General features: G+C 34.1%; 1 protein-coding gene across 2 annotated transcripts in view; it reads right to left on the reverse strand.

Annotated features, from left to right (window-relative positions):
- LOC134527416 (HMG box-containing protein 4) overlaps positions 1-19,499 on the reverse strand; it is a 157,508-nt gene that overhangs the window by 21,860 nt on the left and 116,149 nt on the right. For both annotated transcript variants that reach the window (XM_063360087.1, XM_063360086.1), the window contains exon 7: positions 8,408-8,483. In XM_063360087.1, the coding sequence (XP_063216157.1) occupies positions 8,408-8,483 (76 nt within the window). The remainder of the gene's footprint in view (positions 1-8,407; positions 8,484-19,499) is intronic.

The raw sequence follows: 19,499 nt of genomic DNA on the forward strand, positions 1-19,499 counted from the left end.
TACAGCAAGGGGGAGGGGAAGGAGATAGGTAGGTAGCTTAGCATACTATATGCTTGTTGTAACGGCCGAAGGAGAGACGGCGGGGGAGAGGTAGAAATGACGCAGCAGTGATGCTACGGAATTCTCGTAACACTGCTTGTGTTTGTCTACTCCTCAGTTTATTTTTAATTGAGATCATACCTGTATTCTTATTATTCTCAATTATTATCTCTGGTTCAATTAAAAAATTGTAAAAGTTTTTCTCTATTTATACCTAATAAGCAAGATGTTTCACTTCTGTTGCACATGGTCTCCACGCACAATTTTTTTTTTTAAGGTTAGACTACCCACATTAAAAATAAGGTAAAATTGTTTAAATGGTTAGAAATATTAATAAAAATATAAAATTAAAAAAATAGGTGAAGTAAAATATCTACCTTCAAAATTTGTACTTCACAGTATTCTTAAAGTAGCTATCCCAAACTAACCAAATGTTTTCACAATTTGATGCTATTTTTCATGTACCCATCACAACCACTCAATAAAATGGTGAACTCCTGATAAACTAATTTACATATTACAATGCCTTCTTAGAGAATATCTTGAAAACATGTCCGGAAATAAAAAAAAATGTTATTTTCTATTTCGAATTTTTGATAGCTCTCCTTCAGGATTATCTTCCAACACTCCATAGTCCTGTGGAAAATTCCAGTAAAATTTAAATAAATGTTTCTTTCCTCAAATATACATTTTTCCAAATTTTTTTTTACATTTTTCTACAAAAAAATATCCTATCATCTTCTTTGTGTGTTTTTTTAAATGTCATCATGCACATAAAATATAACCTTAACAAAACAAAAAATTTGTTGTGTGATGTGTGTATGGTTGGTGATGTCTTGCCCAAGTGCAGGTTCATAGAGGGAGTTGGAGGGAATGGTCTGATTAGTTCAGGGGAGTATCCCCAGTGAGTGTTGCCCTGCAGAAGATCACCAGAGGACTCTGACGGTCCTCGAGAGGGTGGCTGTTCTGGTGTTGCACATTTATTCTCCCCTAGTCATTCCTTGGTTGAAGGGGCCGGAGTCTGTCTAAGCCGGACTGGTGCGGGGAAGGAAACAGCAGGCCGGTGAGGGACCGCCACACACTGTCTTTGCTCAGCTGCTGCGCAGTCTCGAGCCTTGGCTTGGACCCAGGGGGCCTCGTCTACCGGGATGGGTCATGACCGAGAGGGAGGGGCTTTGAGGGGTCTTCTTCCCCCTGCCATCTGGCATCTGCCAACGTTCTTTATTAACAATCGTCTGGGTCCTGAGGAGGCAGCTTGGAGGCTGGTTCTTCTCTGGAGACGGTGCAGGGAGGGCCAGAAGGTTTCCCCGTGGGTTCCCCCCTCCCTGGAAGAATCCACGCAAGTTTCTGTATATTGGTTTATTGGAAGACACACAAGTGGGGCCGACAGCCTCCCCTTACAACCTGACCTAGAACTGGTTGATTCCTACTACCTTACGGCCTGTAGATAGGCAGGTCTGGATTTGGCTGTCATCACACTACAATTCCTCTAAGCACTACTACGCGGCTCCTCTCTCTCTCTCTATTCAATCCTTTCAACCGTGGGTCACTACTCGGGCGGCCAGTACTCCCGACTTGCAGTGCGACCAGCACAATAGCACCTAAGGCCAGAGAGAGAGGGATGTCAGCGCGGTGAGCAAGCTCGGCAGCTGGTGGTGTCTCTCGACACCAACTGTCCTTGCATGGCCAAGGACTGGCCTTTTATACCCGTCCTGAGAGCCTGGGGTTGACGAAGGCAAAGGTGGGTTTCTGGGAACTCAAGGTGGCTATCGTGCCGTGTTCACTCTGCCGGCCTGGTGGGGGTAGATGCCAGTCGGACAGGATCGGGTTGATTCGTTGGTCCTCCGTGTGGTTGCCTAGGGCAACTGGAGATGCTGGCACATCAAATGTGAACAAAGATAAAGTCACTTGGTACTAGTTTTCCTTTTATTTTTCATCTTCTGGTTAGAAATAAATGTCACGACATTAAAAACCGGCTAACTTAAACATTTAAAAACCTCACATCAAGAATTAAAAAAAAAAAAGGCATTAAACTCCATGTAAAATTTGTAATAACTTTTTGTTGTTGACAAAAATAAATCCAGCTGCCATTCTGACTTGATAGTCAAAATATGAAGATACTTTTATTTTGGTGCTAAACTATCGATTTCCGCTGTAGTAGAATAAAACGTAAATTTGGGACATTAAAAATTTTCCATTTGTAGTTTGTCTGTTGTGTTGCTAATATAAAATGTACAGCAGGTAATTCCAAAATGGTTTATTTTCCAGTGTTTTTAAACGTAGATATTGGAAGAAATATTTTATGGGTAGTGTAATTATGTAAAATTAACCATACTTTAAAGAAACTGAGAAATTGTTAAATATAAAAATTTTCTATGTAGTGCTTGCAAAATAATGGTATGTGAATTTATGCTCGTTACCCATGTCAAATATGTATAGAGTTATAAAAAAGATAGCCAAGTCTCATCTTGTTGAATATAATGAACTCAACTTTTGAGTAAACGCATGCAAGAAAAAATCAATAATGGAATTAATTGACCATGTAAGAAAACTAAGGTTTGAAACCAAAAGCTACGAACCACACCACAATTATTAACCTTGTAGAAATAAATGGATGAAGGCATTCTTTATTAAAGATTGTCATGTGATCAGTATTTCATCCATTTTGCTGTTCACTGTGCACATATTAAAACAGTTGTGCACAATTTTCTTTACAAAAATGATAATCTCAATGTGGATACTCCCATGAGATTATGTACAACTTCACCACACTTTCAATACAATAAAGTACACAATTTTTATTTCCAAGCACATATACCCACCCCTCAAAGTAATGCTGTTCAATTTACGTGGTTTTGAAGAAGTTACACCAATGATTGAGGCATGATTTGCACTAGTGCAGTCATTGATTTTAAATATCAATCTTCGTTTTATATGGAATTTTTATTTCCATACATGTATGATGGAAATGGCACTTGTGTAATATCAAACACGATGCAAAGAATAAATAATATGAAGAATCAAGAAACGATAGCATATCTTTCTTTAATATCTATTAGCTTCCTATCTATTTACTTGAGCCAAATTAAAACTGTTGTATTATTTGTATTATGCAGAAATATCTCTGACACTTCAGCATTCAGCCAATGTTCATAATACACCATCCAGCAAGTCAGTATAGGCTCTGGTAAGAAAGACCAGAAATTTTCACGGCATGTTCATCTCGCACCTACTAGAATGCGCTAGTGGCAACTCATGTGGTTAGCAATTCATGGAAGACATGTATTTAATAAACAACAGTATCAGAAATTACATTAACAGGTTTCTTGTACAAGGAAAATGTAAAATTAATGTTTTTTTTTTAATCTTATTAAACATTGAACCAGAGTTTTTATATTGATATTATTAACAAAAATAATTATTTGAAACTTGGAAATAGTATCGCCTCCTTAATAAGGATATGTAATGCCTAGAGGTCCATATATATGGTTTTCATTTAATATCACATTTTGTTTTTATTTTGATGTTATAAAATTTTGTGTGATTTCAAGTCTAAAATAATTTTTAATGTTTCAAAAGTATAAATACATTAATTGAACAGACTAAATTTATTTTGGTCACAGTGTGCATACTTGCAATAAATAAAAATTATACCACAAAACAATAATTTTTTTTTTTGCAACCTTCACATGCAATATAATATATGAAATATAAAAAATGGTTTAGTAAGATTCTGAAATAAAACTCTTTTTAAGTAGGCCTCATTGAAAACCAAATTTAGAATACATTGTTTTTATATGCAAAGTAGCTTGAAAATAATGATGTCGCAATAAAATCAAATATCATATGCGCATGTAGCTTGAAAATAAAGACGTTGCAGTAAAATCAGTCGGTACACTCCTAAAAAATATTACACAGCACACTTGTTCCATGGAGTATATGTCTATGGTGGAAGCAGATACTGATTGTTTTTGAATGGCTCAGAAAGTTGACAGTTAAACATTATTTAGAAGTTGGTAAACTATGTTTCAGAATGAAAATAACGTGGTTTTATGTTAATCCTCAATATTCTTGTTTAAAAGGTTTTTTTAATTTTTTAATACATTGTAATACCTGCACATTCAAAGAAAATTATTGATTTGACGAGGAAACTTAGTAATTTTTTCTCAGTGACGAACATATACTATGGTGCATCTTCAAGTATTCTAGTGAAAACAATGGATGACACTATACATGAGAGATGTTTTTTTTTTTTTAAATCTAGGAATAAACTTGGTTTGTACATTATGAAAACTTTCAGTTTGCATTTTTGTTTTCGCGCTTGATAATATTTAATATTGTTATCACAGGTTTTAAGTTGAATTTCATTTTTATTTAGTGAAAACAAAACTATTTCATATTTATTTTGTGAAAACAAAACTATTTCATTTTTTTTGTTGCAAATTGAGATAAATTTCTGTGACATTTCGTGATATCATTAGTCGCCAAATTTCCGTGCCTCTAATTATGCCCAAGGCTTATTATGTAAACAATTCCACCTTGAACTTTTTTAGAATGTTTATTCTAAAACTGTAATAAAAACATTTATTTTAATGTATTTTAAATTGATCTAGACATTAGGCCTGTGCGAATACTAGTTTTTTTGATGCAAAGCAAATATCAAATTGAATGTTTAAAATATTTGTGGAGTCAAATCAAATTGTGATTTTTTTTCCCAGCAAAGGCTGTATATCACTTACTTAAAATACTGGAATGAAGTAAAAATAATATTTGAATTATGTTTGTAATGATTATTAAACCCATTGGCCTATGTTTAAAACCATTCAATAGAAATAATAAAATAACTATGCATGAAATTAATTTTGTGCATTCATAATAGCAGAACTAACTGAGTGCCAACGTTTGGTTTTTTTTAAGTAATCCACTTTATTCATGTAAGAAAAATATAACGAACACAAAAAAAATTATTTTCATACCATAAAAAATATGCAATTAACAAAGATTGTGCCCAATTCAAAAATACTAATAATACTTAGGCATTTTTAAATGTCATGTGAGTATTGAGAAATACCATAAAATTTTATCAATATTTGTTTAAAAAAAAAAAAAAAAAACAACAACCACCACCACCACCAACCCCATTATTAAAAAAATTCCAACTGAAAAATTTTCTTGTTACATACAGCACACTATTATTAGCCCCATATATATATATACACACACACATACATACATACACACACATATATACATACACATAGACACACACATACACAATCTATTGGTACTCTAAAAATAGATTGTCAAACTTATATCCAAATAATTTCTTTGTGAAATTTGCTGTGTTAAAAATCTAACTGTGTGACATGTATCCTAAATCGGTGTTACTAACAAATGTTTAGAAATTAAAAAAAAAGGTATTGTGTGTGAAGTATACTTTACGGAATGTTTGAAATTTGCCAAAAAAAAAAAAAAAAAAAAAAAAAAAACCCACAACAAAATTTGGCTGTTTTTTTTTTAAGTTATTCATAAAACATAAACATTTTTTTAGAAACACGAAGTTTGGTGTGAAATAAAAATGTTTCCACGAGTTGATTAACACCATTTTTGCAAACGTCATGCGGTACGTCATATATTTGCAACCCAGGAAGCTAATTTCAATAACAAACTATTCTGATATCTAGAACACTGTAATTTTTTGTACTTCACTGCCATTAAATATTATTTATGAATGCCTGACATGCAATGTTTTGCTAATTGAGCTGTGTGTACAACACAAAGTTATGCATTTTATATTGTCATATCTTTGGTTATTTTGTGTAAAAGCAGGATGGCTTCATTTACTAGAGAAGGTAATACACATTTTTTATTTATACTTCTCTTCTAGTATGTGACATGACACAAAAAATGTGGTGTTATTTAAGCTGAGAAAAACTTTGTTTTCCAGGAAACTTCTGGACAAATACAAACAATTGATATGGATATCTTTACGTTTTTGTAATTGTATGGTTTAGTCCAAGAAATAATTGTAAATGGTATGAGGATACCTGTTAATATGTGTTTTACATACATTTTGCCCTGGCCCTTTCCTTATATATTTATGTAAGTTGTTCTTACAACATCTATAAATGCACACAATGTGTAGGTTCTGGCATGTTTATGCTAAATGATAGTTGGTTTACTGCTTTATTTAGTACCTACCATGTGTCCTAATGATTTAACAATAAGTTAATTTAGTTTTTTGGTTGAAAATCATTATAGAGACGTTCACTTATACTTATACTAGCTGCCCGACCCGGCTTCGCACGGCTATACTAATGGAAAAAAATTAAGCCACATCTCCCATTTACAGTAATTTTAAATTAAAAAAAATTCAGTGAAAATTTATTACAATGCTGTATAATGTACAGGAGAGAAAATGAATAGCACCAATGGTTTCCCGACTCGTGCACGCAACGTACAACTGATGTACCCGTACTTCGCTACGGCAGTCTACAAGCAGATCACTCTTGCGCCGCTCATTATACATGCCCCTCCTTGTGGGTACGCCACTGCCGCGCAATGCCCGTTGCCATGGAGATGCAGAAGGCATGAACAATGCAAAATCCTGTTCTCATTCAGACAAAGTACCCACAGTTGCCTGGTTTTAACCACCCATGGGATCTAATTTTTGGAAAATGTCATCCTGCGTAACTTAAGGAACATTAGTTTCAAGTCTGTAAAATATATATACTTGAAAAAAGGGCAGTAAAAAAAACAAATTAAACACAGAGAAAAAAAAACAATAGTTTAGGTTTGAGATTTAAAGTGATAAAAAGTATTTAAATACTAATTGAACTCTTATGAGGGTACTGATTGCTTCGTTGTTAATATCACACGGGTGTTTTTTACTTGTATGGGAAAATTAAGAATGATAAGGCATCTAGTGCGTGGCAACAATGTTAGTAGGCAATAGAAAATAAACTTCTTATCGCCTGCGGCATTGTCAACACACACTTCGTACGTGTACTGCATGTTGTATTTAACCCCCTCCAACGCATTTGATTCTAAATTGGACTTTTAGTAAGGATCCCTAATGTTATTGATAATATAATATAGCCTATAACCTTCCTCGATAAATGTACTATCCAACACTGAAAGAATTTTTCAAATCGGACCAGTGGTACCTGAGATTAGCGCGTTCAAACAAACAAACAAACAAACAAACAAACAAACAAACAAACAAACAAACAAACTCTTCAGCTTTATAATATTAGTATGGATTTAACTAAAGACAAGCCTTTTATATTGAAAAAAAAAATTAAACAGATTTTCACTTTTTGTTATAATTACCTAACATTCTTTAAAAGGGCATTGTGACATGTCCATTAATTTACCATTTTAAAGAGAGGTTAGCATAGGATATATCATGAAAATGGTCGGTTGGGTTTGGTTAGCTATTTTATAAATATTTATAAATTGTGTGGATGGTTGGTTAGGTTAGGTTAGCTCCATTGAAAATACTTAAAAATAGTGTGGACAGTTGGTTATGTTTGGTAAGCTTCGTTAAAAAATTACTGTAAATTCATTATGAATTACAAATTCAAAATGTACCAAGGTAACTTAACCTAAACAATCATCATTGATATTTTATAGTATTTTTAATGTAGCTATTCTAAACAAAAACTCAATTCATTTACAAAATATTTTATCCAGCAACCTAAACAACCGTTCACACAATTTTACAGTACTTTTAAAGTATCTAACCTAACCACTCATTATAACAGTAAACTACCTTAAGAACCAAAACACCCTCCTGGAGAATAATAAGGGAACAATTGTGATATTTTTTTCTGGAATGGAAAAGAGGCTTTTATTCAGAATTACCAAAAATGGATAAGTTAAAATTCATAGGGTACAGAATATGAATTTTAAGGAAATAAATGGCACACATGAATATATGATACTGAATTTTAGAACTAACATATATTTTTCACACAGATATTTTGCACCACTTTTATGTTAATGTTTTTATACCAACATTTGCACTGCTTTTGCCATATTTGAAAACCATGTGTTGTCACTCTTGTTTACTGTTTTTGGGGTCCCTAGTCATAAATTACAAATTACTAGCAGTACTCTTATCTGTCTTGAAAAGCTCTAAAGTTCCACAAAATAAAATAAGCAACTGTGATGACCAACTTGTGCCAAATCAATTCAGGAAGTTAAGTCTCCAATCAGGAATTAATATTCTATTCTTATCTGCAGCCAACTTGTTTAGCTGTACCGATCATAGTTAAAATTAGACTGTAAGTGGACACGGACAAAGGTTAGTTTCCAAACTGTTCGCGTCACAACAAATAACACAATGGACAAAGTGCTTGCTTACCCATCTCAGGGTTGCCTCTTGCTATCTCTTGACGTATTTCCTTCGCCCACAACATGTAAGCAGTGAAGCGTGTTTTCTGTAAAACGGCAAAAACAATCACCCTTCAATGCATGTACTCATACAAATATAGTCTCTAAAAAATCCAAGGAAATATCAAAAAAATACAATTTTGTGTCAAGACACTAGTTATTAATGTTTCCACCATAAGATGTGATACAACATAAATTTCTTTAACGCCTTTGTGTAACATATGATTGAATTACATAAAATTTCATTAACATACTATAAAAATGTGTATGTAGGTGGTTTAAGTTAAGAATATGCCGTAGTTTATGGGATATTAGACGACACAGCTCAAAGAAATTAAAATTTAGAATATAATATAATACTAGCCAATAACCTACGGCTTCGCTCATGCAATATCAGGGTATTACCGATATTTTACATTTATAAAAACAATTATGTGATTTATTTTAAACATTTTAACTTAAGAAATGGACTCAATTAATTGTCAGGTGTATAAAAGCTTAAATTCATAAGAAAACAGTTTAGGTATGTATTTTACAAGTCCTGCGTAAACCTTTTTTAATTTTTAGTATACCGTGTTTTATCGCATAATCGTTGCACATTTTATACTAAAATCAAGCTTGAAAAGTAGGGGTGCGACATTTATGCAATAAAAAAATTTTTTTTAGGTAAAGCTATTCATAAAAACAAAACCCATTCATGGAAAGTACGTTTATTTAAAAAGTGAAGTATAAAAGAGCACACCAAACAATTTAAATTAATAACCTTTCTTCAACTTTAAGTAGAAAAACAAAATCTGTGATCCGAATGCGAGCCTGAACGAACGCATATAACTATCGTTACCACGAAAGAGTGCGGGCCATCGTTGCACCCATATTTTAGGGCGTCAAAATTTGGATAAAAAATCCTCTCGCGTAATCGTCGCATGATGTTTTTGGTTCCGCTATTAGATTCCAAGCTATTTGTGAAGGTATTTTTTCTGTATAAAACGATGTATTTTAAAGTAGAAATCTAATATTTATTCGGACATTACCAATTACTTATTTCATTAACGGAAATACAAAGTTGTCTGATGTGTAAATTTTCTTTTAAAGACTTTTTAAATATTATAACCTCTATCTGATAGTCTGCATTGCTGCGTGTACCGCTTATAAAAGTGTAGCCAGCTCTAGATGGCATTATTCATGTTTGGTTATGTTGCTTCCTGTATAGAGCGCGCACACGTAGTCGAATATCAATATCTCGCCAATTGCATGCAACGTGCGCTCTCTGTCGATTACAGAGTTAACTACATCTGATGGCCCACACTCGTTCGTGGTAAGTGTGTACTATGATGATAGTTAAGAGTTTGTTCAGGCTCGCATTCGTGTCACAGATTTTGTTTTTCTATTTAAAGTTGAAGAAAGGTTATTAATTTCAATTGTTTGGCGTGCTCTTTTATACTTCACTTTTTAAATAAACGTACTTTCCATGAATGGGTTTTGTTTTTATGAATTACTTAAACTAAAAAAAAATTTTTTTATCGCATAAAAATCGCACTCCTATTTTTTAAACTTGATTTTAGGATAAAATGTGCAACGATTATGCGATAAACCATGGTATATCTCTGGCTTTCATTATTGTAGCGAGATAAAAAATGTACCAGTTTTTAAGTCAAAAATAAGCTTTTAAACAAAAAATGTTTCATCAAAATCGGTCAAGTAGCATTTTGCATGACACTCGAACAAACAAACCGTTTTATAATAGTATAGATGTAAAGAAAGGCATTTGGTATTGGGCATGGAAAAGGCACATCCACAAATTTTTGTGTGGCATTTTATGAGGAAAATATGCGAGTGCAGAGATGGCACCAAGTGCATGCAAGTGTGAGAGCAAATCTACTGGGTTTGTATTATTAGAAGTGTGCACAGTTAGAGCAAATGAAAGCCAAAAAAATGCTTGTGCGTGTATTGGGATTTTCGAATACAAATATGAATAATAAACTTGTAATATAAAACTTCAACAAGAAAATTTGTGCGAGATGCGAGTGTCAATTCCCCCTCCCACCCTTCCCCTTAGCTGGCCACCTCCCTTCTTCTCTTGCCTTGTTGACCCCCACTCCTTGCTAGCGTGCATTCACACTTGGCTTTAGGTTTTTGCTATCTAAGTCCTTGGGGCTTATTACTTTGTCTTGTTATAATTTTTCTGTATTCACAATAACATGATATAATGATCATAGTGGGTCATGAAATTTCTTTTGAATCTAGAGACGTAATTGTACATGTGCGACGTGAGCTTATGACGGGATTGCAGTTCCTGGCCCGCCGTTATTTAGCTTCTTTTGGCATTAATTTAACTTATTTCAGTATTGCACCTTAAACCATGTTGCATCGTGAGACATCACAATCGCTAGTATTTGCAGAGTTCCGTTGTTATATAAAAAAATTCTTTAAGAATTTAAATATTAATGAGTCACTTTGATTGTTCCTTTCTTTGCAAATTTGGCTTTCCTGGAAAGACATTAAGTTTTACCATTTGTGTAACTGAGAAAGATTGCATTCAGGTTAGTTTCTACTGTGTAAACTTACACGTTGCCATTCACCTATGACTCGTGGTTGACATGTATTTGTATTGGCCTTGCATTGCCGTGATATGGGATATTGATATGCTTAAATTTTAGTCAATTGCATTGTTGTTAGAGGCCACATTTTATGCTTTTTCATGTACTTAAGTTTTTCTTGTTATGCTAAATGTTTTACGTGCACAAATTGTGTAGGAAATGGGTATAGAGCACGTTTTCTATGAAAGAAACTTTTGATAGACCTACAGGTCATGACATTAGATTATATAGTGTTTAGCAATTTTAGCATATCTTTAAATGCTTGTCTTCTGTCACGTAAATAATTTATGAATATTTAAGGCCCTCCACCATTGAGTGTTCATTTATGTAAGACATTTGATGTTAAAATATATAAGTGTGAGGTAAAATACATAAGTGTGAGGTATAATATATTTAATCAATGAGATTGTTCAGTATGAGAATCATGTTTGATAGGTAAGTATTGTACCTGAGGGTTCTATAGGTATTCGTAATTATTTTTATATTTACTCATTGCGTGTTATCCTTGAAAATAATAGTTATAAATAAAATACAGATGTTTGATATTTTGGATCTGAAACAGAGAGTTGCTAATTATTTTCACATTGAATATGCTAGCATGATTAAGCATGAGTCAATAATCCAAACACATTCCCTGCTTCTGCTTCCAACACTACAAAACACGGACACTCCATTTACATGGGCATTAAAAGAAGTAAATGTCACAGTTTCAATTGCATATAATCAATCAATATAACACCATATGATATAGTAGCAGCTTACTTCTGTATGTATCTATGACAAAACAGACATTGTGACTCAAAAGTATAAAAAAAATATGAAAATAATGGTTTAAGATTCTAGAGGAAATTATCAGATGAGTTAATAACATTGCTGAACTAAAATAAAATTTACTTGGCTCTCGTTAACAACGAAAATGGGTATATAACTATGGTTTAAATATGTAAATATGAGCTCATTTAATCACTAATTTGGCATTTAAAAAAATAGATTCACTGTTATTGTGAAATGGATTGCAATGATTTTCACTGAATTTTGAAGTTAGCGAAAATTTTCTTGATCAACATGTAAAGTAGCAGGTTGTGGAAAATAAAGCAAATAGGGACTAAAATGAAAGGTTAGTTGAATTGATTAGGTTAAGTTAGGTTGGCTCCATAATTTAAAAAAATTATTTATCTATAATTTAAATATTTTAACAAAAATTTTTAATGTAATTATTTTAGCTGACTTAACTTAACCAACCTTTCACTTTAATATAAATTGTCTAATTTTCCAGAAGTTGTTACATGGCGAGAAAATTTTTTATTTTTTTGTGAATTCTAATTCTCATTATTACTGGAATTCAAAATTCATATTGGTATTTGATTTGAACTAAAAAAAACTTATATTCACAAAGGCCTACCAAAAAGCTGTAAAATTTATAGCCTTCATTGACATCATTTATTTTTCGCGGTAATTTTAAATATACATTAAAAAAATAATAGTTGGTATCACAATAAAATGAAAAGTAGTTTAAAAAGTTTCTCTTCAGTATAGGCTTTGGTGTTTTCTTATTTACAAACTATAAATACATCCAATACAACTGAAGTTATTTACAAGATTAAAAAACCAATGTATTTCACATCATTAACTAGCTAATTTTTCATGTTCTGTGCTCTTTTCCGCATCTCGTCAGTGGGCTTCAAAGCCAGACCTGCAGATGTTCTCATTCTGCAATGCAACAGCGCATTTAAAATTGGTGATTCCATTTATAATCTGTGAGCAGTTTTAACCATCTTGAGATTGCTGAAAGCCCTTTCTAAAGCAGCATTGCTGAGGGGAAGAATTAACATGGTTTTTGCAAGTTTTGAGAGCACAGGGAAAACCACCATATCATTTTGCCTGTGCTGAGAGACACTGTGCCAGTAGGAATCTATTTCCCGTTTTGGTAAGGCTGGTACAGGTTCCCATAATGAATAAGAGATAAACTCATCATTCAGTCTGTCCATGTCATCTGGCCTGATGACATTCAGAAACCTGTTGGCAAGCTTCTCTACTTTGTGCCAGTCAGCTTGTTGCAGGGATCAAAAATCATAATATTTTTTAACACATAATCCTCAAGAGGCAGGAGGCTATACAGCTCTTTAGTTCCTGTCTGATAAAATTTTATGACATTCCAAAAAAAAATTTTTTTCTGTTCGGTGGTTAAATTACAGGTTTCTAGGAAATCTCTGGTTTTGTGACCAATAAAAATTCCTTCATCTGGCTGTTGGTTTTCACGCTTGTCGTCTACTTTAGTAATACCACATTCCTGAATTATTGGAAATTTCAAGTAGCTTGCAACAAATTGCGTGAGCAGCACAAACAAAGTGTTGGATTTGGAAAATCTTGGCAGTGCAGCTTGAAGAAAAAAAAAGTAAAGTTTATCCAAATCTGAGTGTAAAGTACTGACAATGCGATAAAAACAATCTCATTTGCTTTCTTTCCCATCCAAATTATCAAAATACTTGATCAGTGCAGGCCACTGCTCTAACAAGTTCTCCACACACTATAGGAGAGACAACCATCTTGTGAAACAAGGTCGAAGAATGTTGTGGGTCTCCATTTCCAACATTTCCTGAATATCCTTGAATTCATCCGTCCACTTTCCTGAGGTTTTGAAGTGCACATAAAAATCTTTAGATAACTGTTCACACACGTCTGGGAGCTCACTGCAGGCATGAGATGCTGCTAGGTGAGCCACGTGGCATGTGCAATGTAAGAACCATACATTGCCTTGTTGTTTCACCCTGAATAGCATTGAACTGAATGCTCCAACTATCTCCTTTGCTCCATCAGCTGACATACTTAATCATTTTTTCCAGGAAATAACATCCTCTTCAAATGAGGAGCTCACCAAAGCAAAGAGATTTTTTCCACTTGCAGCACTACTCAAAGCCATTACTTTGTACAGAAGAGTTTCAACCATCTCTGACGAAAAGAACCTTGCTAACACTAAAACCTGCCTAGTACCTGTAACATCAGTTGATTCATCAATCATCGAGAAAAATTGTGTTTTCATAGCATAGGAAACATAATCTGCAGCTGATGTACCCAAAGATTGAATAATTATCTGGTTAGTTTTAGTGCGAGAACAATGAAAGTTTCTTGCGATTTCGCTATCTGGAAACATTTGCGGGACAATTTTCGTGAAATTATCAATGAGTTTCCCAGATACCGTGTTTTATCGCACAATCGTAGCACATTTTATACTAAAATAAAGTTTGAAAAGTAGGGGTGCAACGTTTATGCAAAAAATTTTTTTTTTGTTAGGTAAAGTTATTCATAAAAACAAAACCCATTCATGGAAAGTACGTTTATTTAAAAAGTGAAGTATAAAAGAGCACGCCAAACAATTTAAATTAATAAGTCATGCAACAAAAACATTTTGTTCAACTTTAAATAGAAAAACCAAAACTGTGACGCGAACGAGAGTCGGAGCGCATAACTATAGTAGTACAAACCACGAGAAAGAGTGGGCTACCAAATGTAGTTAACTCAGCACTTGACAGAGAGCACGCGTTGCATGCACTCGGCGAGATATCGATATTAGACTACGTGCACGCGCTTTGTACGAGAAGCAACATAACCAAACATGAATGATGCCAACTAGCGCTGGCTACATTTTTATAAGCGGTACACCGCAGCCACGCAAACGAACCGATAAAGGCTATAACGTTTAAAAATGCCTTTAGAAGAAAATTTACACATCAGAAAACTTCGTGTTTCCGTTAATTAAATAAGTAAATGGTAACGTCCGAATAAATATTAGATTTCTACTTTAAAATACATCGTTTTATACGGAAAAAATTAACCACACAAAGCACTCGGATACTAATAGCGGAACCAAAAACATCATGCGACGTTTACGCGAGAGAATTATTTATCCAAATTTTAACGCCCTAAAATATGTTTTTCTATTTAAAGTTGAACAAAATGTTTTTGTTGCATAACTTATTAATTTAATTGTTTGGCGTGCTCTTTTATTTTATTTTTCACTTTTTAAATAAACGTACTTTCCATGAATGGGTTTTGTTTTTATGAATAACTTTACCTAACGACGATTATGCGAGTGCCACGATTATGTGATAAAAGAGGGTAAATTGTTTTCACAAATGAAGTTTGCCCATAACAGTTCCGCATCAATTATTTTGTTTGGTTTGGTTATAAAACTTGGCAAAGAACAACTCTGATAAGCAGCTTGTTGGTTTTTTGCATGAACTTGTGTTTTTTTGTGTCACCAAAGATCCTTCAAGCTGCCCTTTGTCATGTTCAGTCCCGAGTTGGAAGTCGAACAAATGGCGGAAAATTCAGTTTTGCCACGTTTCAGCCATTTAAATTCTTGCTCCCATTCTTTACGATAACGCTGTTTATAAAACATTGAAATGGCAAATACATAATTCAAATGTTTATTGACGCCATGACAATTCTTAGAGTTTAAATCAACCAACATAAAACATTTCCCCTGAAACCATAGGTATTGATTGTACTTCATGAAACGATATGTGGGAGTATATGTTTTTGGTTTGTGGCTAAACACTTTAAAGTTCCATGATGCTACACATAATGTGAGTGTTGCTTTACTGTTGGACACTTGTATGGTTTGACAACTTCAAATAGCTAGTTGAATGTAAATATTTACACGAACGATATTCAAATTTGAAAATATCGGTGAAGCGTCGTAAATATCCATGAATGTCGCCGTTTATCCATTAGTCTGTTTTAAGCTTCAAATATCCAAGAAAACTGATAAAATCCATAAAAATGGCAACCTGCACTGACCTATCAACCTCAACAGTTCAACAAGGCCAGATGTCACTATTTAGTGAAGTTAAACAGCTTAAAGAATAGAAGAAGGGTTGTAAAAAAAATCTCTTTCCAATCCACCTCCTCTCCCTTCTACTGCATACTCAGTAGTCAAACAACAGCAATGTAATTCTCGCCTGTATGTGGACTTCATGCAACAGCAACTTCAGTACCATCATATAACATAAGAAGCAGCTTTAAGCTCAACACATGTGCATAAAAGTTTTGTCTTGAATACTAGAAGTTACATATTGTTTTAAGGTGTAGAATAGAGTAAAAAAAAAATGAATGAATTTTTTTTGTAAAACTATTTGGTTCTGGAATGAAAATACTAGTCACAAAGGTGGTGATGAGGAAAACTTGGGTACAGAGAGCACTAGTTCATTTGCAAGACAGTTGTAAGATAAATCCATGTTTTGACTATCAGAATGAATGAATAGTGAATAGAGGTATGGGAAAACCATTTTTTCAACTTGAATTGAAGTCGAGGACAAAGATAGGATCTTCGCCGAAGATAAAGTTGAAGATCACTCATATATTTTGCTATCCATAAACTTTAAGTGCTTGAGTAAGGCGTTTTTAACAGCATATACTGCATACCACACACTGAATAAGAACATGTAGGAAACATCAACAAGTAACACATCTGTCTTTCTTTTTAAGTGAAAAGCTACAAATTGTAAAACCAAAAATTACTTCTGTTATAGCATGATTAACATATGAAATACATTTGAAATGTGAACAAATAAATCAAATAATTACTACCTATAACTAAGCATATTTTCAAATATCATGAAAACAGACTGTTGTTCAAAACCTGAAACCCTACGTCAGGAATATTTCCTTTTTTCTGTTCAATGTATAAGCATACAGCACACATATTTTTCTATCCCTCGATATATCTGTCTACATATTTCCATCTCTATATTATATCCATTGTGTCAATATTCATCATACCTATTTATCTCACTCTTTCTATCCGTCTATCTCAATCTATCGCAATCTATATCTCTCTAAATCTTACCTTTCTATCCCTTTATCACTCTTTATTTATCGATCTCTCTCTATATATATATATCTATATCTCAATCTCTATATATTTTTTTTACCTCCCATAATCTCTCTATATATCTCTATACATTTTTATCTCTATATAATATAAAGGTACTTATAGAATATATGTTTATTTGTATAATATCATTGTTATTTTATAAATATTTGTTTGTACAAATAGTCACATGACTAGAGTCACATAACTTTTATGTCAAAGTTGTTCTAGGAGTAATGGCTGAATTTTTGGTTGAATTAATTAATTTGTAATGGAGTAATAAACGAAATGCTGTCAAGAAAGTTTGAGAGAAATAATATAGTCTTGGTTGTAAGTATACCTGCGAATAGTTTCTCTGTTAAGACGTCATTTATAAAGAACAGTCATAAAGTAACTGTGAAATAAGGATAAACATTGTTAAGTTATCGAAGATAGAACTATATTAATGGTATAAGTATTTTGAACCAGTCATAAACTTCCATAAGTGTAGCAGTGTTGGGAACATTGACTTGAACTAGTCGTCGGATATTAGTGCTATGAAATATTCTCAAACGCCTTGAGTCTTCCTAATATCTTACATTGGGGATTGACATCGCGAAATTTTGGACCTGGTATAGATACATTGATTTCACATCAAAAAACCACAACCAACGTGATGGAACTTCGTACCAGGCATCAACGAACAGTACCTGGTCATTCATCATTCAGATCTGCAATCGGTAGACTACGAAGCTGGGGTCAACGCATCTACTGTCATGAGGTACAATTCAACGAGCACTGATGATCGCCAAGGACTTCACAAGTATCCACGACCATGCTGCGACAAGTAATGTTTTAAACCATTGTCATGTGTATTATTAATCTTGTTTGATTATTTGTACTAAAATTCTTTTAACTTTAATTAAGGAAAGTTAAAAATTCTATTGACTAACCAGAGGTAGAGTTACGTTTAGCTAATGAGTCATGTCTCTGAGCAAGCTAGTATGCTAATGAATTTGAATAATTTATTAACTGTTTCAACACACTTGCCAGTCTAAATTAAGTCAAAGATATTTTAATTACTTCATAGTTAACGTAATTAACCTTTTACATGTTACGCCTCTCCTTAGTGTGCTAATTACTATTAAGTAATTTCTTAGAGAAACTTTTAACTTACAAAAATTTGGAAATGCACCGGAAAGATAACTTATAATAAAAAGATATGTCAATAATACTTCAGAGGGGCACTAAGAAGGGTGAACAAGAATTTATTACCGCCCCTGTGGGCTTACAGAAGGCGGAGAGGATTGTAAGGCTTATAAATGAGAAGTCGAGGTTTGGTTGGCAATCTATTCGATTTATTCTGATTAAAAATTGATTTTATATTTTATTTTGACTGTGCTTTTGTAATTTTTATATGGTTTGCATATTACAAATTTAAAAAATAAATTGACAATCGGCCCGGGCCTCAACAGGGTTACTTATGAAGGTAAACATATAATTACACAAAATTGTTTCATTGCATTGGCTAGCACTTGAAATTATAAATTTACAGTTCTGAAATATGAAATAAACAATAAAATAAATAATATAAAAAGTCTATAAACTGGCACGGGTGGTAGGTAGACTTGATATATGTTGGCGGTCAAGCATAGTGAGCCGCAGATGACGAGAAGAGAGAGAGAGCAAAATGACGAAGGAGTTTCACCGAGTGTTGTGAAACTGCTGGGCCAAAATCTTGATGTGGGATATTCTAGGACGAACTGGGTTCCAGGGGTGTTCTCGAACCCGCACTGCAACAAAGGCCATTCGGTACGAATTACCTTGGATGCAGGCGTTAGGTAGGGTGGCAGAATTCGCCACCGGAATTGGTGTAAATGGGGTAAAAACATAAAAAAACTCACCACTGCTGGAAGAATTCAGCTGCCTGGCTGCCGCCTCATAGACCGACGCGCTAGCACACGGTTGGCTTTGGAAACCATGATGGATACGAAGAAAGTTGAAAGAAGAAAAAAAAACAAAATTTAACTTGCGACTACTTAGGGCAGACTAAAAGCTAAAAATAGTAAATCGGCACTTGAGGCCTTAACTGTAGTAGACTACATTCCAATTGATTGATCGGCGGTCTTCTAATTCTCGCATAAGTCAGGAGAGTCGCTGACCGGAGATGTTCGCGGTTGGCTGCCCTAAGAGAAGTGACCTCGGGGCACGGTTGGGGCGCTAAATTAAAAGGCCAAGTCTCCCTTGAAAGAAAGTCTTCAGTATTCATCGGCGCTCATCGCCATATACACACGAATTTGGCATCCTTGGCCAGCGCGCTCTGGACGGAGAAGTGGGGAACTCAACTTGCCCGGCGAGCGGTCAGGTTGAGGGTCGATTCAACTTGAACATTGTTCTTATGGGCACGACAGTGCTGCCCTCAGGTGGACAGCCAGGATGGTAGGGAGGGGTTAGTGTCTCTCGCTTCCGCTAGATGGATCGCGGATACGTCTTTTAGCAGTCCGGCGAATCTTAATTCCTCTCGTCGCCGGCAGGGTGTGCGGACGAGAGTGTGAGAGCGGCTGTGGGTTATGACCTCCATGGACCAGAGAGGAGGGGGGGAGGTTATGACCGGT

Source organism: Bacillus rossius, chromosome 1, assembly GCF_032445375.1.
Source record: "Bacillus rossius redtenbacheri isolate Brsri chromosome 1, Brsri_v3, whole genome shotgun sequence".
Taxonomy (NCBI): Eukaryota; Metazoa; Arthropoda; class Insecta; order Phasmatodea; family Bacillidae; genus Bacillus; species Bacillus rossius.